Here is a 26,850-nt window from a genome sequence, read left to right as displayed (position 1 = left end):
ATCTTTAGCTGGAAGCTGCAAAGAGTCTCCCATACAGAATTGATTTTGATGACATGAAAGCTGCAGGACTGAAGGGGTCCTGTGGAGCAGCAAAGGCTTAGTGACAGACAAGGGAGACGGCTGGTAACAATGCAGCCTGGACTGCAGTGGAGACTGCGGGATTTCAGATGTCAGAACCACAGGATAGCCATCAATGGGCAGTGGCAGCTGTGGTGCGGGGCCAGCCTGGGCACAAGCCTGCCTGACAAGCTGAGTGCTGTGGAGGCAGAGCAGGAGATGGGGCGTCTGTCTCCAAAGGCCAGAAGAGGAAGTTGGGTCTTTAGAGTTACGGGTGTTTGTGGGACACCTGCTGTGGGCACTGGGAGCTGAAATCAGGAAGAGCAGCCAGCTCTCCTAACTGCCAAGCCATCTCTGCAGCCCCTGCTTTTGATTTTGAAGTGACTGGTAGATTTAAGCAAACAGAATTGACATTTATCTTCATTCAAGAACTATGAAAATTAAACATTCAAGAACCATAAGTTAAATTACGTGGATGCTTTTGTGTTTTTAAAATAAAAATATTTGAAGACTAACAGACTTTGCTCATATTAGAGACTAGTGAAATAGTGAACTAAAAGAGAATTTCCCATAAATTAAATTCTCTCTTTTTTAATTCATGTGTGTTTGTGTGTGTGGATGAGGGTGTCACACGTCTATGCAGAATGTGTATACCTGTCTGCACATGGAGGCCAGAGGGGACACTGGGTATCCTGTTCTGTTACTCTCTTGAAACACGGTCAGTCACTAAGCCTGGACCTTGGCTGGCAGCTACCAAGCCGTAGCAAGCTTCCCGTCTCTGCTACTCACAGTAATGGGGTTTGAGGTGGGCTTGCCCATATCTCATGCATGTGCTGGGCACTGGAATGCATGTCCTGCAGTGCCCTTAGCCTCTCCTCAGCCCCTAATGTCTCTTCGTTCTGAAGCTCCACGGTATTCAGACGCTTAACCTAGTGGTTCTTGAAAGGCTGAAAGTACATATTTAGAAATCCGTGTGCTGTGAAGCGCATTAAACAGTGCTTTATCTGTGTACTGCTGTCAGCCACTGGTTCTAGTCTTTAACTGTAATTTCACTGCTGAGAAAACACATGATGCTTCAACAGCAAGAATCAATAGAAAACAATATTGAAATTGAAGAAAATGACACCTTTGAAGTCACCTTGGGATGCTGAGTAGATAGTCCAAAGTGACGCTGAGCTCGTCCATATTTGTCTGCTCAAGGCATAGCGGAATTGTCAAGATGAGTCCACTGCGTCTGTCCTTTCCTCCTACAGAAAAGATACATTTAAGATTTACTGGATACTAAGACGTTACATGAATAACATTCTATTCCAACGTTATTAAAACAATCACAAGTTTGGAAACTATCTAATGGGTACCTGCGGTTTATAAATGCTTATAACAGTAAAGGCAAAATAAATAAATAAATAAAAATGCAGAAGAAAATGCATCTATGAAATCTACATCAAAACCAAAATCATTTTCATTTTCTTTCATTTAGTCTTCTGCCTAATTGAATCACCTTATCAAATGCCTGCCGTGTGCCTAGTACAATCAGTGTTGGCAAGCACGGCACATTTGCATCTGGAATGAAAAGGTTTACACCACCGTAACAGTATAAATTATGACCACTCATTTGCTACACTGTGTCTTCATATAAAATCCATTAAAAGGGACTGAGATAATAGAGAAAGACAATTAAAAAAAAAAAAAGGCTGTGGTAAGTGTAAGAAAAGTAGACTCGAAAAAACACTCTAAGACTCTTTAAACCAAGTTGAAAGAAGAGCCCATGATAAGAGAAGTCCTGAGTTCACTCCCAGAAGAAACAGACCTGCATGTGATATGGAAAGCAATGGCAGACTGAATTCTATGTGATAGATTAACTGATTCATTCAGCAAGCAACGTGCTGGGCTACTGCTGTGCACAGGCAGGCCAGCCAGCTGCAGCCTGCTCAAGTGGACACAGCCCCGTCCACCCGAGAGCATGGAACAGGACTGGAGGCTACAGCAGAAAGCCAGGGACTGGAGCACACAGAAAACTCAGGTATGTTACGGCCTTGTCCTGTTTGCCCTCAGTGTAAAATGTCACTTTTGAAGCCCAGTCTGATGGCACAGGCCGACAGTCTCAGGTAAAAGCCGGAAGACAGCAAGTTCAAGGCCAGTGTGGACTACACAGTGAGATTCTCACACAGCCCAGGACTGTGGATACAGCTGAGTAAAAGCTCTCCCCTACCTAAGACCCTGCGATCAGTTCCCAGCACAAACGAACTCCGAGAAGTTGTATTCATGCCTACCATCCTTCAAAGTTCTGCACACGCTTGACTCACACGGAAGCCTACTGTCAGAACCAACTGACATTTACAGTAGCTTTAGAAGTTTAAAAAGCAGCAAGTCCTGAAGCAAACAATTCTGTATAATCTCTAGCAATTCATCACTAAAAACTGAAAAGCCTGAGGTGAAAAAGACTTCCATTAGTGACAGAAATGCAATTCATGGCATGACAACCATAAAGGGCTATTTTCTATGCAACTGTTGATATTGAACCACTTTGTCTAACATCAATAAACTGCAATTTCAGAGGGTTCGACCTAATACACAGTGATTCAATAGCATTTTTGTTGGTTAGAAATAGGCTTTATTTTTTTTAATGGATTACATGGGTGACTTCCAAATGTTAGTAGGCCTTGGGTAATTCTGTTGGTTTGAAAACATTTTCCTTTATTATTTAAATAAAGAGTTTGAGAATAACTGGCATTAACTACTAATGGCCACAAAATAAAATTTTAAGAGTGGACAACAGGACTTTTTGTTTTGTTTTCTTTTGCTGAGACGGGTCCCTCTATGTAGCCCCAACTGTCCTGGAATTCTCTACGTAGACTAGACTAGCCTTGAACACACGGAGATCCACCTGCCTCTGTCTCCTGAGTGCTAGGATTAAGAGTGTGTACCACTATGTCTGGCTTACACAAGGGAACTTTCATTTGCTCTTCAAAGCTGTTAAGTTTTACCCATACATTTAAACTAAATGCGCAGGAGTTCACACCTAGACTATAGGTGACATATAAACCACTCTGAAATTTTCCTTTAGGGGTCAAGTTTAACCTTCAAAATTTTATTACCCTGAACTCCATACTCACAGTTGTTACTGGAGGAAAAAAAAAAAGAAAAAGGCACTGGTATAAAAGTGAAAGTCAGAAGGCAAGAGAAGCAAAGACCTTCACAACCGCTATAATCAATGTACTCAAATGTTGTAAGCCACTAAAATGCCATTGGTGAAAAGAAGCTGACAGCATCCACAAGTGACAGCAGTGTGGGAAGACGGGCATTTCAAAAGTAGGAGCTAGAAAACTTGAGACAAGCTTCTTGGAGGACATCTGGCACACCCAAACACTTCAAAGTAGTTGGTACGGTTGGTTGGTTGGTTAGTGGGTGTGTTTGGTTGGTTGGTTGGTTGGTTGGTTGGTTGGTATGTTTGGTTTTTTGGTTTTTCGTTTTTGCTGTTGTGTGAGACAAAATCTTCTGGAGCGCATATTGGCCTCAAGCTTTTGTTCCTCCTGCCTCAGCCTTCTGAGTGCTGGGATTATACAACAAGTACATGCCAATTTACCAATCCTTGTATTCTGCTCGATATTTCCGGTTATAAGGATGTACACTATAAAATTCACAAGGCTACAAACATAAATGTCAATAACAGCTTTCATACGGAACACCATGGAGACGATGGAGTGCCCACTGACAACACGTTCTTAAAGAACATCAGATTAGGAGAGACACGACCAGAAATTCAGCTTTTTGCTCTGTCCTTTATGATCCTCATCAGGAAAACATGTCAACTTACAAAGACACAGCAGAAGTCTGGGGTTAGAAAAGAAATTAAAGCTATCCAGACAATGACTAAAGCTTGAGGAAAGAGGAAAAAGGGAAGACACTAAGTCTGAGTAGCGCTGACCTGCAGGCGCTGGAGCCTATAGTCTGTGCTGACATATTCAGTTAGCCAGATTCCAAGGACAGTGCGCCATAATGAACCAGCCCGCAGCTCTCAGGGGAGACAGGATCCTCCCACTTCTCCTTAAATCATCTTATCAGACATACACTTCACAATAGTAACTTTAAGCAAGTTCAAGAAAGAACAGGGAAGAGCAGAAGTGGCATTTTTATAAGTCTTCCAGTACAGTCAAAGTTTCCGTGATGGAAACTTTGCGCAGATGGAGGACAGAGCGCAGAGAGAAGGAATCAGAACGACTCCCTCCCGGACACCTGTTCAAATGGAGGTCAGTCAACCAGCACTTACCACTCACTTCTTTAGAATTACTTTAGAAGTGGGAAGCTATGATTTCATCAGTGTTTAGGTTAGTCAAATCACAGAGCAGAATAAAAACCAGAATGTGAGAAACCAGCAGTGACGGCCACAGCCACCCATTAAAGAAATGCCTTAAAAACAAGACCTTTATGAAAGAAATTACTAGCGATTTTGTTAAAGTAATCAAAGAAAGCTTACGCAGCACACAATCCTGGCCCAGCACACATACCTGAAAGGAAGGCCAGCTTCTTCTTCAGGACGGGCAGTATCACCGACGCCTCCATTTCACTCTGGCAAACGTCCTTGCTCCTGGAAACAGGGTGAAACATCAAACACAACAGTCACTCTGTGAAATTCAGACTTGTCATGGTTCATCCAGGGTTGCTCCATCTGCGCAAAAACAACTGGTACTTTGAGCCAGGTAAGTCTTTTCGTGCAGGGAGATGCAGATCTTTTAGTGGCATCCCTGCCCTTCACCCACAAAATACCAGTGACACCCCTCAACCGCAGCTGTGACAACCAAGCTAAATCTAGACACTGCCAAACATTCTTCAGTAGGCAGAGCCGCAGCTGGCTGAAAACCAACAGCTTACACGTTTTTCAGAGCACCACTCCTGGGCCAGAATACTAACTGTAGACAGCAACAGCTCAGGAATTGCTTCAGTTCTTTTATTAATCCATCAGGTCGGCAGTCAGTCTCCCATTGTTTTCCCTAGTACACAGCTTATCCCAAATACCTGGGTCCCTGTGTAGCAGTGCTAACAGCATTCTCTAACTTTGTGTGCTCTTCCTCCTTCCTAATGCCCTAACAGACCGGAGCCTCTGCTTACTTCAAGGCACTTCTCAACGCAGTCTTACTTAGCAGCTTCATCTTACCACATTTCAAAGCTTTAAATTCTCATGGAGGGATCTATTTGTTAGCTCAGTTCATTTCTTTTGCTTTGCTGTAATCATTGTTTGTTGTTGTTTGTTTGTTTTTTGTTTTTGAGACAAGGTCTCGATCTGTAGCCCAACTGGCCTGAAACTCATTCTGTACCCCAGGCTAGCCTCCACCTTATGGCATTCCCTCTGGGCCTCCTGAGTGCTGGGCTGTTTATCCCTTAGGGCACGCCACAATTTACTATTTGGTTTTCCAGGGTCCACAGTCACAGGCAGGGTTTATGGCTACCTACAAAAAGGGAGTCCTCCAGTAGTCAGTGCAGGGCAGGACAGTTTTCCTTAAATGGAGGCTTTGGCAGGGCAGGCATTCTGAGACCTGTCCAACCCACCAAACAGAAGCTGAGCAGAGCAGGGCCTTTAAAAAACAGGAAAGCTGAGGCTCAGCTACACTGGCTTCTTACAGGGAGTTGCAGCCTGAGGCAGCGTACTCTAGCCATCATTCTCTGTCCTTCCCTCTCTGCAGAGCTCACCCCGTCCAGCCAGGGCAGGCAGGAGAGAGCCATGAGAACCCAGGGAAGACTGCTCTCTTCAAAACAAGCTTCCAGGGTGGATAACATGACTCTCTGGAGTGTGCCCAGTGACTACCTGCTGCGAGCCTATCCCATTTCACCGTGTTTTGGCTGGAGCAAAACACTCAAGTTGCAGTCCTGCCCTACAAAACTACACTCTTAAAAAAAATCCGTATTTGAAAAAAAAAATAAATCTAGTCATCAGATAATGGCTAATTATGCAAGGCTAATTAAGACAGTGAAGTATTTTACAGGCTTCGCGGTTAAGAGAAAAACAAAAACAAAAAATACCATTACTAGTCCCACCTGCTTAGAGAGAAAACAAGCTGTCAAACTGATTGAAGCATCCTTAGGTTTTACTCCTTAAACACTTGTTTACAATTTGCTCTTTGCATCCTGAGTCTGGCTTACCCTGCTAACAGAGTTCACACAACCTCACATTTTTACAACCTGATAGAAAGAAAACCTATAGCATTTCATGTTTCTAGATCAATACTACTGTTTGATCAGTCATTATCAGCTGAACAAGAGTCCAGAAAATATGTGTTCACATCTTACAGCCTCCCTCCTGTGATCAGCTTGCTGGAGCCCTGATCTCAAGTTTGATCATGATGCTATAATGATTATGGTAATTAACATTCACCTTACACTTATTACAAACTTCACCCTTTTCTAAATGACTTCTAGTATTGACTTATTTACTGTTCCAGGATTTCTCCGGCAAGAGCTAGCTGGCTGCTGCACCATCACACAGCTACTGAGTGTGGGAGGCAGGACTCAGAAGCAGGCGATCTGGTTCCTTCAAGGCCACTTCCCTAACACGCTCTCAGCTTACCAATCTCTAGCTCTGAAAACATCCAGTGACATCTAGGCAATTAAACCCCAAACTCGTCTAGCCGGGATACAAACAACAGACACCCGGCAAAATAAAACACTTATCCTCAGTCTTTGTCCTTCGGATAGGACTCCACAGCCACTTGGAGTTTCCTGAGTGACAGGAAGGAGTGTCTTGTCACTGCTGAAGGGCCGCTTCCTATCAACTCATGCTAACGGAGTAAATTATGGTGGAGTCAGGCTATGGGTTTTATACCAATTAATACCAGCCTAACTGTTTACCACTGAGTTTTCTTGTGCTTAGAGGGGCAAATGTGAACTTCCATCTTGTGGTCTAAGCTCACCCTGGCAGGCTGGCGCCTTGAGGCCTTCTGTTTTCTCCCCATTTCTTCAGAGGCAGCTGCCAAACCCTTCAATGTATGACAAAGCACAAGTGGGTTGTTGGTGGTTGTTTGTTTTTGTTTGTTGTTTTTTTTCTGAGATAGGGTTCTCTGTATACCTTTGGCTATTCTGGAACTCACTCTATAGACCAGGGTGGCCTCGAACTTACAAAGGTCTGTCTGCCTCTCCCTCCCAAGTGCTGGGATTACAGGCGTGTGCCACCACTGCCCAGTGCACAGTGTTTTTTAATCCAACAGCTTTTTTGTTATTTTGGGGGTCACGTTGAAAATGACAAAGAGCAATGATAAATACCCATTTTGGGGTACATGGGCCATAACCAAATAAAATGTGAAGCTGTGGAGGCGGCCTCCCCTCATTCTACCTCTTTCTCTGCTGCCACTAAAGAAAAAGGCAACAAAAATGGTAGAGACTGTATAGCTATGTTAGTTCTTCAAGCTACGGCTTAGGGGTCAGAAAGATGGCTCGTCCCTTCAGAGTCTCGCTGCTCTTCCAGAAGACCCAGGTTCGGTTCTCAGCACCCACACCAGGCAGCTGATAGTTCTCAGTGACTGTAGCCCCAAAGAATCTGATACCCTCTTCTGGCCTCCAGGGCATTCATTGTTATAGACACACACAGAACATAAAAATCTCTTATTTTAAGTTGTTATGCCTTAACTTTTCAAGTGTTTACAGAATCCTTTTTAAAAAATAATTTGCTTCTCTTTGATTATGTTAATGCCCCGTGGAAGAGCTAAATTATGTATGAGGTCTAGAAAATGAAGAAAAGTTCTGTGGAAATGTATGCAACCTCCACAGTGCGCTGTTAGATAAGGCAGAAGCACCAGGTCCTGCTCTCACCACAGGGCAAAAGCAGGCATTATTTTCACAAAAAAACATTACTCACCCCAAATATAGGAAGGAGCAATATTCTCAATTAAAGAGTAAAGCCAGCAAGAGACGGTGACCTGATATGACAGTTAAAGCTACCTAGAAAGATGCAGTTTTTAAATCTTTGCTAAGTAGAGTAGGGCATACTTAACAAAAAACGAAATAAAATGAATGAAAGGTTATTACATAAAAAGGATGAAAAACCAGGCTAGTCAGCAAGGCTCCTGGGAGGCCCATGAGGGTAAGATGAAATCTGCGCCTGGCCACGTGCTGACCTCAACCACAGCAAGGATGATTCTGGATTGCGCTGCTCTGGTGTTCAGCACCTCAAGTAAGTACGTCATATCTTACCAGCCTGGCCACAAACTCACAGAGGCCCACCTGCCTCTGCCTCTCAAGTGCTGAGATTACAGGCGTGTGCCATTGCCCAGCTTAATATAATTTCTTGATACAAAAATTTAAATGTCACTGGGTTCCTTCTAAAGCAAGACATGACACTATCTGCAAAGCAGAAATGCACAAGCTACGTTCTCCTAATAACTGCACCTATTCCAGCACCTTTCCCAAGATCTCAGTTGAAAGGGCAGAAGAACAACCAAATAGTTATGTAGCTATCCTGTCTTCCCAAGAGCATCAATCTAGGTAACAGTTTACCAGACCGAGGCAGGGCTAGGTGCTAGGTAACCTTGCTGGCAGAAACACCAGAAGCAGTAATGGACTGACATAAACTAACGCAGAGGAACACTCAACCTACATCCTCACATCACTGGAAACACTCGAATGCCCACAGCCTGGTGCCAACAACACCCACACCCTTCTGCAGCCCCAGCAACCCACAGGAGTAGGTGGATGCCCAAAAGCTAATTCTGAAGGTGGCCAGGGAAGTCAATAGCTGCCATCAATGGGCAGCCATTAGAGGGCAGCAGAGCGTGTCCCGAGCAGCAGGACAGGACAATTACAGGCCTTTTAATCAAGGCTCAGCAAATTACACTTCAAAAGAGATTATAATTGATGATATGTGTGGGGTGCTGGAACTCTTCTCCCAATAATGATAAATCAACCAGTCTGCTTGGAAAATTCAGTTAGATTCTTTGAAGAGTGTTTTTTTAACAACCAGAGAAAACCCATTAGGATTGCCTGAGGCTAACTAAATCATCTCCAATAAATCTACATTATGTAGACACATAATGGCGATGAACAAAACCAGAACACAGGCTCCCTAGACTTGTATTTCCAGGAAAACACTGAAACACAGCTCTCCTTCAAAGCAGGTTAGGAAGAGCTTCCACTGGCGGTTAAAGGCAAAGTCTTTGAAATAAAAACACACACAAGGCCAGCGCCTACTGCTTCTGCCCGGCTCGCCATACCCACACACAGAGCTGTGCAGACAGGAGCTTCGCTCGGCATCAGGATGGCACTGTAGAACTTCCACGTGACTTCTGTGTCAGAGCAGGTGCCAGGTTGACTAGCAACCTAGTTTTAAAACAATACTGACAGTTTCAAACGGAAGAACAACAATCCTCTAGAAAGACGCTGAATGAACACGGAAAACAATGGCGGGCTTTCATCGCCTGAATCTAGGGCTCCTCCTTGAAGTAGCTCCCCAGTCCAACCCTCCTCACCTGCTGCGGGCAGTGCTGGCCAGGCTGGGCTGGAACTTCTCTGGGCTATCATCTCTTCTCCCCTGACCCTGCTTCTAGAAGGAAGCGTTTGGTTTTATTTTTGTTGTTGTTGTTTTGGTTTCCCATCCTCAACAAAGATACACACAAATCCCACTGGCTGAACTCAGACTGAATCCCATTCCCCAGACACTGCAGATCCAAATACATTCCAAGGGAGGTTCAGTCTGACGTGTTTCAAGGCCCCAGGCTACCAACAGTAAGAGTGTAAATTAACTTTAATCCTGTTACTTCTGTGTCAAATACCACAAAGGAAAGAACACCTTTGTTCAAATAAAATATGACCTACCGTGTGCATGGACATTTCTGGACTGTTTGCTTACATAATGTAAAAAGGTTTAATCCTGGGGAAAGTGGTGGAGGAGCAAGAAGGACAGAGGGCATTCAGAGAGAAGAGAAACCGTGGCCTGTGGCACCTCTGAGACAGGCTGGATATCTACAACAGGATAGGCTTCCAGGAGGATATGGGGTGACTCTAATGGAGACCCCTACAAGGACTCTCTTGCATGCTTTTGGATCACTTCCCCTGGCGGGGTTGCCTTGCTAAGTCACCAAGGTAGAGGATGCACTCAATCCTGATGTGTCGGTTTAAGTGGGTAGTGGTGGGGCTCCCCTTTCCTGAGGGGGAGGATGGGGGGGTTCAGGGAAGAGGGAAGGAGGGAGGGTCTGTCAGGAGAAAAGGGAAGGAGCTACAATTGGGGTGTAAAGTGAATACATAAAAAGGATAAATAAATAGACAGACAGACAAAGAAAATCTACAAAAAAGGGGGGGTTAACCCTATCTAAAAAATTGCCTCCCCTCATCAAAACTACTCTTAATTTTATTTAATGTGTGTGACTGTTTTGTCTGCATGTATTTATGGGCACTGTGTGCGTGCCTAGGCCAGAAGAGTGGACCGGATCCCCTGGATCTGGAACTCGAGGTGGCTGTGAGCCACCACAAGGATGCTGAGAACTGAACTCAGGTCCTCTGTAGGAACAGCCAGTGCTCTTAACCCCTGAGCCCTAGCCATTTCTCTAGACCCAGAAAATTCCTTACTCTTATGGATTTAGTTATGTATGTAGTATCTGGCATACTCCAAGATAGTAATTGCTCAATGAACACTGCCTACTGCCTATTGCTGACATTTCCTTCCTCCACTCATTGCTAGCTCTACCACTGAGACCAGTCAGAGAATTCCCGCTAAAGCCTCTGGGCCAAGAAATGAAAACAGTCCTGGCCCTGTTATAAATAACACATGTCCAGATAGTAACGGCCCAAGGATCCTCACCTGTTCCTACCAGTCTCTCCATGGTATCTCACTTCATCAGAAGAGAAAGCAAGGGCTAGAGGGATAATTCGCTTAGGGCACCCAAATGGACAGATCACAACTTGCAGAAGCGGAACCACTGACTCATCTAGCCCATCTTTTCATCATTTTGGGTGGATTTCATAAGTATACACATTTTACCTTACTAAAGCTGTTAAGCAATTTAAACAAACAACAGAAGTGTCTAGAATGAAAAATCTGGATATAAGCGGTGTTCGTGGAAGGAGCAAAACACAAAAACTAAAACTGTGTGAGCACCATGCTCTCAGCCACCTGCGCTCCGCACTCCAAACGCTTTGCAATTCATCCCAACTCCACTGTGATCAGAGCAGGAGGCTACCAAGAGCTTCAGCAGCAAAGACAGAGTCCTTTCAATCCTGAACATCCTTTGGATGATATTAAGGTGTGTTCTAAAGAGCCTTTATCTGTTCTGGAGCCTGGGACTTCAAGATCACAGTTCCAGCCAGTTCAGGACCTGGTAAAGGTGCTCACAGGAGGCACTGTTTGGGAGCCCTCGCAGGATAGGGGGGCAAAGGCAGGCAGAGGAGGGAAAAGCAGGCTTTGCTCCCTTTAACCTGGACACCTTTGGTAAGTAGGTGTGATGAGGTCAGCAGCCAGTGCCTGGATCTCTTCCTGAAGCATACTGCCTGCCACCCCCAAAGAGACCAAGTCAGTCTTGGAGACACTGAGCACTGGGAACTAACTGGGAAGGGACAGATACTTCAAATAGGACTGACAATTTGTCAATAATTGCTCAAAGCAGATGATGGGTAAAACTGCTTTCTTTTTTTACCTGTGTTTCTTTACACTTGAAAATGTCCATGAGAAATACCCACGCCAGTAATAACATCTTTAAAAATGCAAACACTGAGAAAAACCAGATATAATCCTTTAAACAACAGTTTCCAGGTACCTTTTTTTTTTTTTTTAATTTCAAAACCAACAGAGAAAGCCAGATATAGTAACGCATGCCTATAATCCCAGCATTCAGGGGTTGGTGGTGGGGGAGCTGCGTTTGAGGAGAGCCTATGTGATACATTGTAACTGTCTAAAACACAAAAGGGATTTAGAAAACAGACCAAGTGTGTTCTCACTTTCACCATCATAATCTAAAGGTGGAGAGTAAGGCATCTGTGAGTGTGCGCACAGCTCTGCCATGTCCGAGTCACTCAAACATCTTAGAGTCAGATCCTGTGTCTTTCTCACTAGTCGTCCTCAGCCTCCCTTGCTATCACCACCACCACTCACGCTTTTTTCACGAGATCAGTTACTGGAAACGGAAAACATGTCCACAGCCCACACCGTGACAGGTAAGCAGTGGCTGGTCAGACAAGCAGGCGGGTCTGCTAGGTAAAGCATCAACAAATACCATCAATGTCAGAGCTTGAGCCGGACAAACGGATCTCAAAGCTGTGTGCATGCTACATATCAACAGTGAGAACCTGTTCCGAATGTTACAACAAGCCATCCTGCCTGTGTAGTCAATAAAGACAAAACAGTTACTGTCTCTGAGATCAGAGCAGGTATGGTCTCCGCTGTTGGAACGTTCCTGTGTGCTGGCCTAGGAAGACCCCCACGCTCAGCCAAGGCACAGTAAGTTCTGTTGACTAAAGTCCCTGCCCACAACCACACCAGCTTTCTCATTTAGGTGCCATTTAGCAAAATAATTAGAAAGTCAAAAAATAAGCTGTGATAATTTTAAACTGACCCAAGCACTATGAATGCAGTGTGTATTTTCGTTGAACTGAATATTAAATTACACACTTCAGGGACATTTGCTGGAACATCTTGGGTCCTGGCCCATTAGGGTCGTGAGTGAAGAGAGACACTGTCTAAGGCCTTCTTCATGGTGAGCCAACTCTAATTTTAGGCTCTTGGAAATGGCTTACTCAGCTTCACTGTTTACACACTAAGTGAGTTTTCATCATCTATATTTCAACACTTATACAAGTCATTATTTAACGTGCACACTTTTCATTTCCTGAACTTATACCTTAGCTTTTATGATAGTAATTACCATAACCCTCATCTCACTTTTTGACTTTAATACAAGTTTTTCAACTTGTTTTCCTAGCATCAGTTAGAGGGCTTCTGACTCCTGTCACCCCATTGTCACTTAACAAAATAGTTTGATTAGTTATCCACAAGAGAACTGCAGAGGAAAATCTAGGGTCTCTCGGGATAGTTGAAAAGAAAAGCTTTTACTGGCAAGTATCTCCCAACACTTCAAGCAACATAACCGGCACAATTGGTTATCAAGCACCATAATTACCATAACTCTACACACAAGATGGTGACAACAGAAATTAAAACAAGTGTCTACTGTAGGGCCATGCAACACAGTTTTAAAATGAAAAACTATAGCAATTATTTACTTTACAAAAAGTAATCTAAGGTTTGTGTGTGTGTGCAAGTGTGAGAGTGTGTTAAAAACAAACAACAAAATAACAGGACAGGGAATGCAGCTCAGTTAGAATGCATGAGTCCCCAGAGCCAAAAAGTAAAGTAAGACTTAAGAGCTCTTTCCAAGGAGTCCCTGCTTCTATACAAAAGATAGCAGGTCAGTAAGTGGTACCAAAGAGCCCTTCCTGCTTTGGTGACTATCCTGACAGCCCAGCCTAGCTGTGTATTCTGTTCCTAAACAGGAGCAGCAATTAGATTACATGTGGAGCCACCGGACAGGAGTCAAACCCCGACTGCGCCTCCCACTCAGCATTAGTACCACAGTACAACAGACTTCTATGAAATCGCCCTTTTAGCTCCAAATCGCTCACACAGGCCTCAAAACGGAAGAGGACCAAAGCCACCCTTCCCAACTCCTTCCCCTACAGTCTTCTCTGCAACTGGAATCGACCATGGCATCTGTCACCTACTAAGGCAGAAATCTATTCACAGCACCCAGCCCTCACACTGGAAAAGGATATGCCACGTCACGTGCTGCCAGGCAACTCTGCTTCCATAATAGGCCAGTGTGTGTGTGCACGCGCACGTGTGTTGGCTGGGGAGAGGTGGAGATGTGAAAAGCCTTAACACTATTCTGGCCTAAACATAATACTTAAATTACACATATTCCACGCTCCTATGGTGAGGATTTATACTGCCTTCTTTTTAACTAAGATACCCCTCTGTGTATAAGGTTTGTGTGTGTTTGTGTGTGTGAGAGTGTATGTGTGCATGTGTGTTAAAACAAAAAACAAACAAACAAACAAACAAAAAACCAGAACGGGGGACATAGCTCAGTTAGAATGCATGAGTCCCTCGAGGTTTAATAGAAGAAGTCTGTTACACCGTGATACCCCTCTGTGTGTGTTGAGAAGTGAGACGCTGTTTAGGGTTTGTGAAAACAATTGCAAAAGAAAAGAAGAGAAAAATGTTATAATGATTCTACCTAAAGACTCTGGTGGGTAGTAAATATGGGCTTGACTTTATTAAATGGGAAGGCTGAAATCCCAGAGGATTGTTCTTCGTAAGAGAAGGCGTACAAGGTTCACCGTGAATGCTAGTTGGTCCTATACCCTGTGTTGCAGGATCTGATGGCCACTGCTGTCAGTAGGAGGAAAAGTACCATGGGACACAGTTTCACAATTCTTAGATTAAGCTAGATCTCCCAATATGCCGTTTAAAGTTCTTGTTAAAGAACAAATAAAGCCACACAAAGTCTGCACCTGCAACACAACTTCAGGCCAACTACGAACTACAAACAGTTCAGGGAGAAAATGCAAATGATGTTTTTATGGAATTATTTCTGAGGATTTCCCCTTAACCCTTAGATAATAGGAGTGGATCTCGGCAAAAGGAAAGTTGTACAGGAGGAAGAGGATAGTAACAGAAGACCTGAAACTAACCCAATCACACAGAAAGGTAAGGCCACCATCAGTGCAAGATCCTTGAAGAATAACTGTGACAGCCAGCATCATCAAGACAGGCCACAAGCAGAGTCAAGAGGGCAGACGTGGGAGGCTGAAGCATCAGAGGTATGTAGGTACCAGCTTGGCCAGAGGATGCCAATGGCTGTTTAAATGCAATGTCTTACATGCCCAGGAGTGGTTTTCAAGACATTAGCATCTGAGCTGAGGACTAGTCAAAGCACACTGCCCTCTCCTTCATAAGGAGAACCACACAATAGACCAAAAGCCAAGCAGAACCCAGTGGGGGGAAAAGCTGAACTGTCTGCCTCATGGCCTGGGTATGGAGACCTCAGTCTTCCATCTTTGCTCTAGAACATGCAACACTGCTGTTCTCAGTTCTTGAGCTTTTAGCTCTGACTAGAAGTTTCAGCACAAGCCTTCCTGAGTCTCCAGACTGTAAACAGCAAATCCTGGGGCAATTCAACCTCCATAATCGCATGATTCCATTTCCTGAGACAGCAAGATAGAAAGAGCGAGCACACACTTTCTCCTTCCCTTCGTTCTACTTCTGCCTCCATTAATATGAGTCAGAAAAAGACAGAGACAGAGAGAGAGAAAAAAAACAGAGAGAAAGAGACAGAGAAAGCGAGACAGAGGGAGAGAGAGCAAAGAGCTATCCCACACAACAGCCACATTTACCTACACGTATGGCACCTTAAGTCAGTCTACTAAAGAAACAGCCCTGCTCACTGACAAAGGCAGAAGCTGTCTCCATGTATATGAAGAAACCTATCTTCATTTACAATAAACTAATATAAAAATAGAATTAGAACAAGAAAGCTGCTGAAAACTTAACAAGAACAGAGTAAAGGACCTTAATCATTCCAAATTGAATTATCTCTCTTTAAACAAGCATTTTGGGGGCATGAAAAGACATCTGAGATCAGAAATTTTAAATCTAAAAGCAAAAGACAAAAGCAAAAAGAAATGAGATGACTGGCTGGCTGCAGCAAGAAATAAAATAAAATGGAAAGGTCTTATTGGCATTGAAGACAGATTAAGTTACTAAATATACTAAATTAAAAACAAAATAAAAGACAATCTGGTTATCACACAGATGGCTCTGCTTAAACTAAATGGGTCACAAAACAACCAAAATTTATGTGAAAGGAACTGGGGGTTTGACGGGAATGACAGGTGTATGTGTATACATACATATATACACACACACATATACATACACATATATATGTATGTATACACATATATGTATATATATGTGTATATGTGTGCATGTAGGTATGTATGCAATTGTCAGATAACACAATTCATAAAAACAAAATATAAAAATAAACTAAGCCATTTTAATCTTTTAAATTCTTTCAACAATGGCACTTCAAAAGCCAACAGAATCATCTGTACAGCTACTATTAAGTCATGTGTTTTGAACAGCACACTCTCACTATCGGACAAATGCCGCATGTCTCTCTCCCCTGTTAAGAAGCACATTAAAGTATTATTTTACGTGAATGGGTGTTTTCCCAAATATATGTATGTGCACATGTGAGCACCTGGTGCCTTAAAAAGTGTCAGAGCCTCTGGAACTGGAGTTACAGAGGTCGTAAGACAGTGTGGATACTGGGATGCTAAAATGGAACCGCCGCCCTCTGAATGAGCAGAGCTCTTGATCACTACATCACCTCTCTAGTACTCCATCTTTGAACCCTACTGACCACATCTGAGGTGGGGCTGGAGAGACAGGAGAGGTTAAGGGTGTGTACTACTCTTCCAGAGAGAGGACTTCTATTCCTGCACCCATGCAGCTCACAGGCCTGGAACTCCAGCCCCGGGTGAATCAGAGCCCCCTTCTGGCCACTGCCAGCACCGCGTCATGTGCAGATACACATATAATTTAAACTATGTACAAACAGCCAAGCAGTGGCAGCACATGCCTTTAATTCCAGCACTCAGCAAGCAGACTGGCCAATCTCCATGAGTTTGAGGCTAGCCCAGTCTATATAGCAAGTTCCAGGACAGCTAGGAATACACAAAGAAACCATCTCAAATAGATAGATAGATAGATAGATAGATAGATAGATAGATAGAGATAGATAGATGATGGATAGATGGATAGATAGATATAGCAAGTTCCAGGACAGCTAGGATTACACAAAGAAACCATCTCAGATAGATAGATGGATAGATGGATAGATAGTAGAAACATACATACACAGATACATATATAGATACACAGATACATGCATTGATACATAGATAAATACATAGATGATAGTTACATACACACACATACACACACAGATACATAGATGAATACATAGATAGATGATGATAAATGCACAGAGAGATAGATAGATAGATGACAAAAAGATAGAATTAAATCCTGTCTTAAACTCTAAACTGGTTGCATACAGAAAAGATAGAAGGGAAAAGCACAATACTGACATAGGAATATGTGCCTTCGGCCATATTAGAATATTTCTATAAGATTCTATCGCAGCACTAGTGATGACTGGAAAGCCCAACCTTAAGTTCCCTATGTTCACGTAGACAGAAGATTGGCTCAATTAAGAGTGAATAAAATTACACAACAAAGCAAAGCTTGGTAGCACCTGCCTTTAATCCTAGAAGCAGAGGAAGCAGGGAGAACTGTGAGTTCAAGGTCACCCTGGCCTACAAAGTGAGTTCCAGGCTAGTGAAAAGCACAGTGAGAAAATATCCCAAATAAAACAATAAGAACTGCACAACGGAATGACACACAGGTCTAAAACATGCAGCTTCTTCATCTACTAGGAAATAATTCAGCTACCTCTTCAGCAGGGAAAATCTAAGTATATTCAGTAATGGCAGCTCAGTCTCCATGTGGGTTCCTGAGTAAAGGGAGCAGGGGCTGCCTCTGTCATGAACTCGGTTGCCTGCTCTTTGACCACTTGCCCCTGCAGTCTTGACCGGCCACAGAGGAAGAGGATCCTGGCAGTCCTGGTGAGACTTAACAAGCTATGGGAAGACAGCAAAGGAGGAGAACTCCCCCATTCAGTGGACTCCGGGAAGGGGATGGGGGAAAGAGGGAGGGAGGATGGGACTGGGAGGAGTTGAGGGAGGGGCTGCAATCAGGATATATAAAGAATAAATTGTGAAAAAATAAAAATTAAAAAAAATAATAAAGGGAAAGAGTGGTCTCTGATTCTTGGGCCTTCTCTTGGCCAAATGCTGACATGAGAGCTTTTGTTTTATTATATTTTATTTTGTTATACTTTATTATCATCTGTTTGAAGCCTTTTCTAATGAGAGACAGAAAGGGCTGGATCTGGATGGGAGGAGCAGTGGGGAGGAACTGGGAGGAGTCGAAGGAGGAGAAACCAGAATGAGTATAGTACATGAGAAAAGAACCAATTTTCAATAAAAAGAAAAAGTAATAAATATTTCACCTAAAAATAAAAACATTAGCTATATTTAAAAACAACACAAAAATGAAAGATGATAAGTATTTATCTGCTCAATTTGTGCAAAGAGAAACAATATAAAGGAAAATCACCTTCTAAGAAGGGAAGGCAGGAAGGGGCGATAGCTGGAAAGCAGCGGTGAGGATGGCTAACACTCTGTGCTCAGCTCTCTTTGTCTGTCTACTATCTTACATGCTGAAAACAGGAGGGGCTGCAGAGCAGCAGTCAAGAGCAACCACTGCTCTTGCTGAGGACCCTGAAAAGTTCCCAGCACCTGCATAGCGGCACACAACCATGTGTAACTCCAGCCCCCGGGAGTCCCACACCCTCTTCTGGCCTCTGTGGACACTGCACCCATGTGATATACAGACATACATGCCGACCAAACACCTATACTCATGAAATAAGAGTACAGCTACCCAGTAAGCACTGTACAGTAGAACAAACAGGAAATTAAATTAAAGGAAAGATGACACATATTTCACAAGGATGGCCAGGTAAGAACTTCCGAAGGGGAAATCCAACAGAAACAGCAGTCGCAGCTGGAATTTCAGATAACCGATGTGACCACACAGAAGGGGGGTCACTAAACCAACCAACTCTCAAGCTCCTTTTCCATACAGCTGTAAGCACTAGAAGCCCAGGATGACACGGAGTCCAATACATAGGTGCAGCTCTTTCTAAATTGCCTGGCGTGTGGGGGAAAGAGGAACCAGGTATCTCACCATCACAGAGGGGAAGCTGCAAAGATGGAGGAGACTATCGGGATCCTCAGTGATGGCTGGATAAGGAAAAACAGAGTTTCTAATGCACAGAGGTAGACGAAGGAAGCAGGAATGCCCCAGCCCTGTCCACTGAGAGCACTGACGGTTACTTTATATTCCAATTGACCCAGCAGCTGAACACCACCTGCTTGACAAAACCTTTTTTTGGGTTTCTGCATGGGTATTTTGGGATAACATTAACAATTAATTTGTGCAGCAAATGAGTTTGCCTTCCATAATGAGTAGGCCTCGTGTAATCAGTTGAATTTCGGAATATTAATAGGTAAAAAAAAAGAAAACCCTCAACCCAGTTAAGAGCCTTCATCAGATACAGCCTTCAGCCTTGCTCTACAGGATCAGCCCTTCCTGCCTGACCGCCAGTAACTACATCACCATACCCTGAGGGCTGACCCACACTCACTCAAGCCTCCATAAACACACAGATGCAGGTGATGAAACAGACAGGGCCATGATATAGACAAAGACATACATAGCTCCTGTTGGTTCAGTTCTCTGGAGAACCCTGATTAACATAAGGGCCTAAAAGCAATTGTTACTGAGGGCAGTGTAACAGTTATGCAAGGACCCACAGCCTGATTTCTAAACAGCATTCCAAGGAAGAGGAATTAGGATTCTTTGAAACACTACAGATTCCAAAGGTGGATAAGGCATGTATGGGTGACTGCGACACGCCTGCCAGAATGTAAATGCTGAAAGACTTCTGAGCCCTTGTCAAAAGGACATTAAAAAATCCAGGTAAGAATCATGACTGTATGTTCTCACTTCTAAGTGAAAATAGGAGAACTGAAATATCGAAATATCACCCCACAACATAGACATTAATTATGAAGGGACAGTCACCTGACAGTGAGGAAACTGGTGGGCATCACCACACCCAAGTGACGTGTGCATGTGACCATTGGTAGAATACAACACCACAGGCCTCCTGACAAGACATGGGGGAGGGGCAGAACTGCTGCAGAACAGACGCCAAAAGGCACAACCCAAATCTGAGGATGAGGACGCACCCCACCCACCTCAGTAGCGGGCTATGTTGAAAGTTAGCTGCAGAGTGTTCTTCCAAAATGGCTGGAAACGAAGCCTGAAAGCGTCCTAAGAGTGAGACACCACAGCGTATAACACAGTGCCAAGAAAGGATTTCCCTGTCCCAAAAGGACACAGGAAGCTTAGCAAAATTTGAACAAAACTTCTAGTTATCTGTAATAGTTCCCTGATGTTTTATTGTAATTACATGTATTTTTAAGGTGCATACTAAAATATTTAGGAGACAAGGACTACAATATGTACAAATGGCTTTTAAATGGCTGGGGGGGTAGTATTTCATTATTGCTTTTTGAAGAGTATATGTGATGTTGGGCATAGTTACATGTACCTGTGACCTCACCACTCAGGAAGGAGAGGCCTTGGCCATACAACAAGATCCTGTCTCAAGACACCAAGGTCTGAGGTCTGGGAAGTGGCTCAGCAGGTAAAGACTTACCCTGCCAGCATGAGGTCCTAAATTCAGATCTCTCTGGGTGCCAAGTTACAAGTGATAAGGCACCCCAGCTGCCCAATCTTCATTCTGATACCTACAACTTCCTCTCAGACATATTCTCCACAGTTGGGATGCATTAGATCTCCATATCTTTGTGGGATGACATTTATCCCTACAATTTTTCAATCATTAAAAATATAAAAATAGGGATTGGAGAGATAGCTCAGAGGTTAAGAACACTTACCGTTCTTCCAAAAGTCCTGAGTTCAATTCCCAGCAACCACATGGTGGCTCATAACCATCTATAGTAAGATCTGGTATGCAGGCAGAATGTTGTATAAATAATAAAAAATAAATCTCAAGATATATCTATATAATGTCAGGCGCACGGCACACAGCTGTAACTCCAGCACTGAACCAATGAACTCCAGGTTCAGTGGCAGAACCTGTCTCAAAAGTAAGGTGGAGAGTGAGAAAGACACCCAACATTGACATCTGGCCCCCACAAACACACACATGTATGCAAGTACAGGAACACATGTAAGCATGTGCGTACACACACACACACACACACACACACACACACACTCCAGAACCCAAGCATGGAACAATGAACAACAAACAAACAGCTCTCAAAAGAAGAAATACTAATGGCCAATAAATATTTTTAAAGTGTTCAACATCCTTAGCAATCAAGGAAATGCAAATTAAAACTACTTTGAGATTCTTTCTCGCTCCTGTCAGAATGGCCTTCATAAAGAACACAAATGACAACAAATGGTGATGAGGATGTGGCAAACAGGAGCCTTTTGCCACTGCTGCCGCGAGTGTGCGCTGTGGTGGCCACCATGAAAATCAGTCTAGAGGTTTCTACAAAACTAAAAATAAAATGACCCTGTGACACCACTCCCGGCATACTCAAAGGACCCTCTAGCCTTCCACGGAGATGCCTGCACATCTGTGTTCACTGCTGTTACATGTATAATTCAAAGAAACTGAATCAGCTGAGATGTCCACCCACAGATAAATAATGAGAACATGACACAGACGCACACTGGAACCTTATTCAGCTGTGATGAATTTGCAGTCTGCAGGATCATGGGGGGACAGGTAAGCACATTCCATGAGATGAGCCATGCCACACTGTCTCTCTCACTTCCAAACCCTAGCTTCTAGTGTATACGGATACATGCATGTGTATGTGTGTGCTTAAGTGGATAGACGTATGTAAGTGGACGTTAGGTGAGCAGAGGTCAGGAAACTTAGAAGTGGTTCTAGGAAAGGTGGAAGAGGGGAGCTTTAAGGGAGAGTTGTGGGGAAGGTAGCAGAAAACAAGTGATAGCAAAGTGAAAGAAGAATCCTGGGGACTGAAGGGTACAAGAGGGGAACTGGGAGATGAGGGGAGGAAAAAGTGGATTAAAGTAAATACACCATGTGAAACTTTATAAGAAAAGTTGTTACTCCGTATGCCAATTGAAAACTAAAACAAGAAAAAGAAAGCCAAGACCAAGAGGCCCAGCTCAGCAGTAGAGCACTTGGCCAGCCATGTGCACAGCCCTGGGGGTGAGTCCCGGCACAGAAAACAACAAACACAGGAGCGGAGCTGATATTAGCAGACCGCAAGGTAAAGACTCTATATGTGTAAGAATTCTTCAGATTCTTTTTGGTTACTGTTCTGTAAACCTCAAATTATTTCAAGATGAAGGCAACTTCAATAAAACAACAGCATTTGGGAGTTTTTCCATATCACCCCATGGCACACTTGCACATTCGCTCACATCATAAAACCTAATGGAAAAGTCCACGCTATTGTTGTCCCGTGTCCCGCACCATCAAGGCTGCTCCCCCTTCCACAGCACCACCGCCCCCAGACTGAACAGTGCTGGCGGCCTTCCTGGCTGCAGACTCTCCTCGCCGCCAGCCTTCACACATCTGCAAAACAAATCTGTCCCCTTACTGCTGTTCCTGGTGTGAAGTGGCCAGGCCTCCTGGACTGTCACAAGGAGGCGGTCCTGCAGGCCGGAGGCCCTGCCTCTTCAGCTCTGTGCCTCTCAGGAGCAACATTCAGATACACCTCTGCGCTTAAGTCCTGGGCTCTGCCACCAGCCACCTGCAACACTTTCTTCTACAGGGCTTGGCTGGTCTGAGGAATCCCTGCCTGGCTTTAAAGCTGTACTTGGCTTTGCTTTAGCTGTGCGGCATTCCTGACAGTGTGAAGGTGGGCGCCTTGGCCAACCTGAGCTCACTGAGAGAACAGCTCACACAACAGTCACTGGGTGAATTACCTTCTATATTCTTAAAAAGTTCTCAGTGTTGATTAATATGAAGAACAGTACATACACATACACACACACACTAAGAGCACACAGTAGAGAATAAAGACATTAAGAAGTCTCCCCATAATGTTTTGCTGAAAATGAAGAAAGCTAAGAAAATTTTTTAAAAATTTTAAGTTGAATACACATCTTTCCAAGAGCATATACTTCTGCTAAGTAATGCAGGACAGAACAAGTTATACACTTACTTCTTTATGTGATTCAAACTTAACATTTTAATTTCTACAGCTTTATAGTTAAGGACACTGTCAAATGGTTTCTATTGCTGTGAAAGCTCTCAGTCATGGACAGAAACTCAAAGCAGGAACCTGAAGGCAGGAGCTGAAACAGCCGCCATGGTGGGGTGCTGCTCAATGGCTCACTCCTCTTGTTGAGCCTGCTTTCTCATAGACTCCAGGACCACCAGCCCGAGACGGCTCCATCCACAATGGGCTGAGCCTTCCTACATCAATCACGAATTAAGAAAATGTACTATAGACTTGCATGTGGACCAATCTGGTCGGGTATTTTCTCAACTGAAATTTCCTCCTCCTAAATGATTCTAGATGATGTCAGGTTGACATAAAACTAGCAAGTACAGAGACTATTGTTCAAAGGTTTTAAATCATGAACTAAGGTGGAAATTAACACTGTAAGTAACAATAATATAAAACCGAGGGCAGTGCTACTTTATATTTATAAAGGATAATAATCATCTTTTTGTCAAAGTGCTTTAAAATACGTGACTCCTGACTTTAAATTCAGCTCTGTTAAAAACCTAATCAGTCTTGAATCTTGCTGTCTTGGTTCTAAAACCAAACCCATTATATATAATCTTGTATCAGAAAAGAAGCTAAAGGAAACATTATCAATGATAGCTGCCCTTCTCTCCACTACATATAATACAGAAGATGGAATTATCTCAGTCTTAAAGCAGACATTCTAAAGTTATTACTGACACAATGATCTAAGTTAAAACTTCTCTGGGAAAAAAAAAAATCCTACAACACAGAAATGTGTAAAGCCCTGAGAACAGAAGCCAGCCTTGCCCCGGGAGGCTTCACGAACCTGCCGTTTCTCAAGCTTGCTGACGGCCAGTTTGCACCGATTCTCCCGTAACTTGAGGGGTTGACCTCTGCCCACCATCCTGTTCTTCCTCTGTGTTCCTATCAGGGCTGACACGAACACTGAGCATCCACTAAATGATTGCTCCAGCAGGGCAGGGACAAAGCCAATTTCATGTATCATTGTGTCAGCCTCTCCCCCGTGAGACCTGACCACTTACAACATACGTGGAGCACAAGGGGGCTAAGACAAATAGCTGAGGTAGGCTGAAGAGGTTTTCTTTACCACATTTATTTGTTTGGGGGTAGAAGGAAGGTGCAGGCCACAGGGCACGTGTGGAGGTTGATGGACAACCTGCGGGAGTCAGCTCTCCTTCCACCATATGGGTCTCACGAAGGATAGTCCCTGGGCTTACCTGCTGCGCCCCCTCCCACTTCCTAGAGAATGTGTTTAATGGCTAGTTTTTGTAAGACTTTGCCTACTGTAAGAATCATGAAGGCATTTCTATTCCAGAACAAGAGTGGATAACTGGACTGCACATGCCTAACACAGCCACAGGCCTGCTTCCAGTACCATGAAACTTCACACCCTTGCCAGCATTTGCAGGGACAGAGACTCCAGCCACCACACACCAAGACAAGAGTCCATGAAGCTGGCAACCTTATCCCCGCCAGAAAGATGGAGATCCAATCATGGCATAGAAATGATATGGTAAATAGTATGTAATTGACCACTTAAAACATAGAACACATCGATTCCATAAAAAGTACACCTTAAAGAAAACACAAGCATCTAGGACATTCAGAAAGCCAGAAGCTGACTGAGACTTGGACAGCCATCTAGTAATATCTCCTGTCAGTCCCCAAACCTACTACACAGCACCAACTCCCTGGTGACAAGCCCCTCGGCCAAGGCTTCTGAAGGAAACTAGAAACCTACTGTTCGATGACTGACTAATTAGAGACAAGGTCTCACTTTTATAAGCCTGCCTGTGTCTTACTTACAGAGGTCATACACAAAGACCTAACTAAATATGCACACCCCGAGCAGAGAACTAGAACACTGCGCTTCTCCCCACAGGAAAGGCACTGTCACAGAAGTTAATTGAATTCTTATCTGCCCTCCTATTTTTATCTCCACGATCTCTATTAACTGGCCTCTTTTCTCCTTCCTCTTTCTTTCTTCCTCTCGCTTGCCCTTCTTTCCTTAGGCTGAATTGCTTTTCCTACTAGAAGCCAAAGCCACCTGCCTACTGTTCCGCCACCATTTTCCACAGAACGCCATGGTCACTAACCACTACCAATGTCTAACTGTCACTTCCTTGTCTGCAGCTAGCCGAGATGCTTAGACTCTTAGGAGCTATGCACGTCATTGTCCGGGCCAAAAAGAAACTCTAACTCAGATTAAGATTACCTTGGAGTTGGGCATGGTGTCACACATCTATAATCCTAGCACTTGGGAGGCAGAGACAGGATAAGGCCTCTAGGCTACAGCATGAGGTGGAGCTTAGTCTAAGCAACATGAGAAAAGGTCTTTAAGAGAGAGAGAGAGGACTGTGAATTTCAACTGTATATGGTGATGTACCCTATAATCTAAGCAACCAGAAGGGGGAGGGAGGAAGGCCCAAACAGGGAGTAGCCTGGGCTAACAGCAATCTCCAAGACAGCATAGCCTATAGGGTAAGCCCTGTCTCAAAATAAATAGCAAACATCCAAAAAGACAGTTGACTTTGTTTAAATAATACAGAAAAACATGTTACAGTCTTGTTATTTTCCTACAAGTATCTTCCTAAAAACTCCAAATAATGAAAACAATTTTCCTGGTAAAATGGGGACAGTGAACTACAAAAAGTTACAAGCTCTGGTGCTGAACACGGACAGGATCTAGATCACCTAAGAGACAAACCTCTGGGCAGGTGTGTAAAAGAATTTCTAGACTTGGTTTACTGAGGTGGAAAAACACATGCTTAAATGTGGCATCACCAGCCCATGGGCCGGGGTCCAGGCCTGCAGAGACATGAGCTGGGTACCAGCTTCACCTCTGCCTCCTGACTGCCAATGCAATCTGACCAGACAGGAACAGAGAGCAAAACAAACTCACAAAAAATACAGACCCAAGCTCTAACCCAGCAAATACATTAAGTGTAATAATCTAAATATACTGAGAGAGCCAACGGAGTGGTCAAGAAACACGAGCTGACTGCAAGCTGCCTACAGCAAATGTAACAACCTGCTTACGGCTCTGTGGGTTTATCCAGAGCCTCACACACACTAGGCCATTGCCCTACCACTGACCTATAGGCAAGCCTCATTTCTTTCTTCTTTTAAGTTTGAGACAGAGCTAAACTGGCCCTGAATTTACTCTGCAGCTCAGGCACAACTCAAACTTAGATTCTGCCTCAGCCTCCTGAATAAGTGCGATTATAACACACACCACTTACCCCAAATTAAGCAGAGTAACTACTTAATTTGCAGAGGCAGGCTGCAAGTAAAAGAATAAAAATGAAAAAGCATGTAAACAGTAACCAAAGGGATACAGGGTGACCTCAACCATGTATAAGCTGGGTTCAGAGCAGAGAAAATATCAGACGTACATCACTTAATGAGTGCCGATCGGCGCAGACACAGCACACCTGAGCATGTGTCCAACGAACAGCAAAGCTGGAAAACACGGCAAAACAGAACTGAAAAGGCAACCAACGGTCAGAGCTGGAGACTCGACAGACAGAGGCCTCCCTTTCCTCCTCACCCCACCCCACTTCCTCCACCTCTCCTTCCTTCTTCTCTCCCTCTCCCATTCCACTTCTCCCATCTCCATCACTCGTGTCCTAGCCCAAAAGCTCATAAAGCAGAAAATCAACAACAGAGAACCCAACAGCTCCAGATCAAGCCGCAGTTCCTCATCCACCCTTACGGAGCAGTGGATCAGATAGAAGAATGCACCTAGCTTTCAAAGTGTCCCTGGGTCATATCCCAAGACCACCCAACTTAGGACAACTGTAATCCGACTGAATGTCTTCGCTA

At 43.9% G+C, this 26,850-nt stretch overlaps 1 protein-coding gene across 1 annotated transcript in view; it reads right to left on the bottom strand.

Annotated features, from left to right (window-relative positions):
* Sestd1 (SEC14 and spectrin domain containing 1) overlaps positions 1-26,850 on the bottom strand; it is a 95,508-nt gene that overhangs the window by 55,518 nt on the left and 13,140 nt on the right. Inside the window, exons 2-3 of the mRNA XM_021647150.2 lie at positions 4,566-4,645; positions 1,196-1,304 (exon numbers count right to left, since the gene is read on the bottom strand). Of these exons, the coding sequence (XP_021502825.1) occupies positions 1,196-1,304; positions 4,566-4,620 (164 nt within the window). The 5' untranslated portion in view covers positions 4,621-4,645. The remainder of the gene's footprint in view (positions 1-1,195; positions 1,305-4,565; positions 4,646-26,850) is intronic.

Source organism: Meriones unguiculatus, chromosome 8 (genome assembly GCF_030254825.1).
Source record: "Meriones unguiculatus strain TT.TT164.6M chromosome 8, Bangor_MerUng_6.1, whole genome shotgun sequence".
Classification (NCBI taxonomy): domain Eukaryota; kingdom Metazoa; phylum Chordata; class Mammalia; order Rodentia; family Muridae; genus Meriones; species Meriones unguiculatus.
The sequence above is the reverse complement of the archived record's forward strand: the minus strand, read 5'-3'. Positions and strand labels throughout refer to the sequence as shown.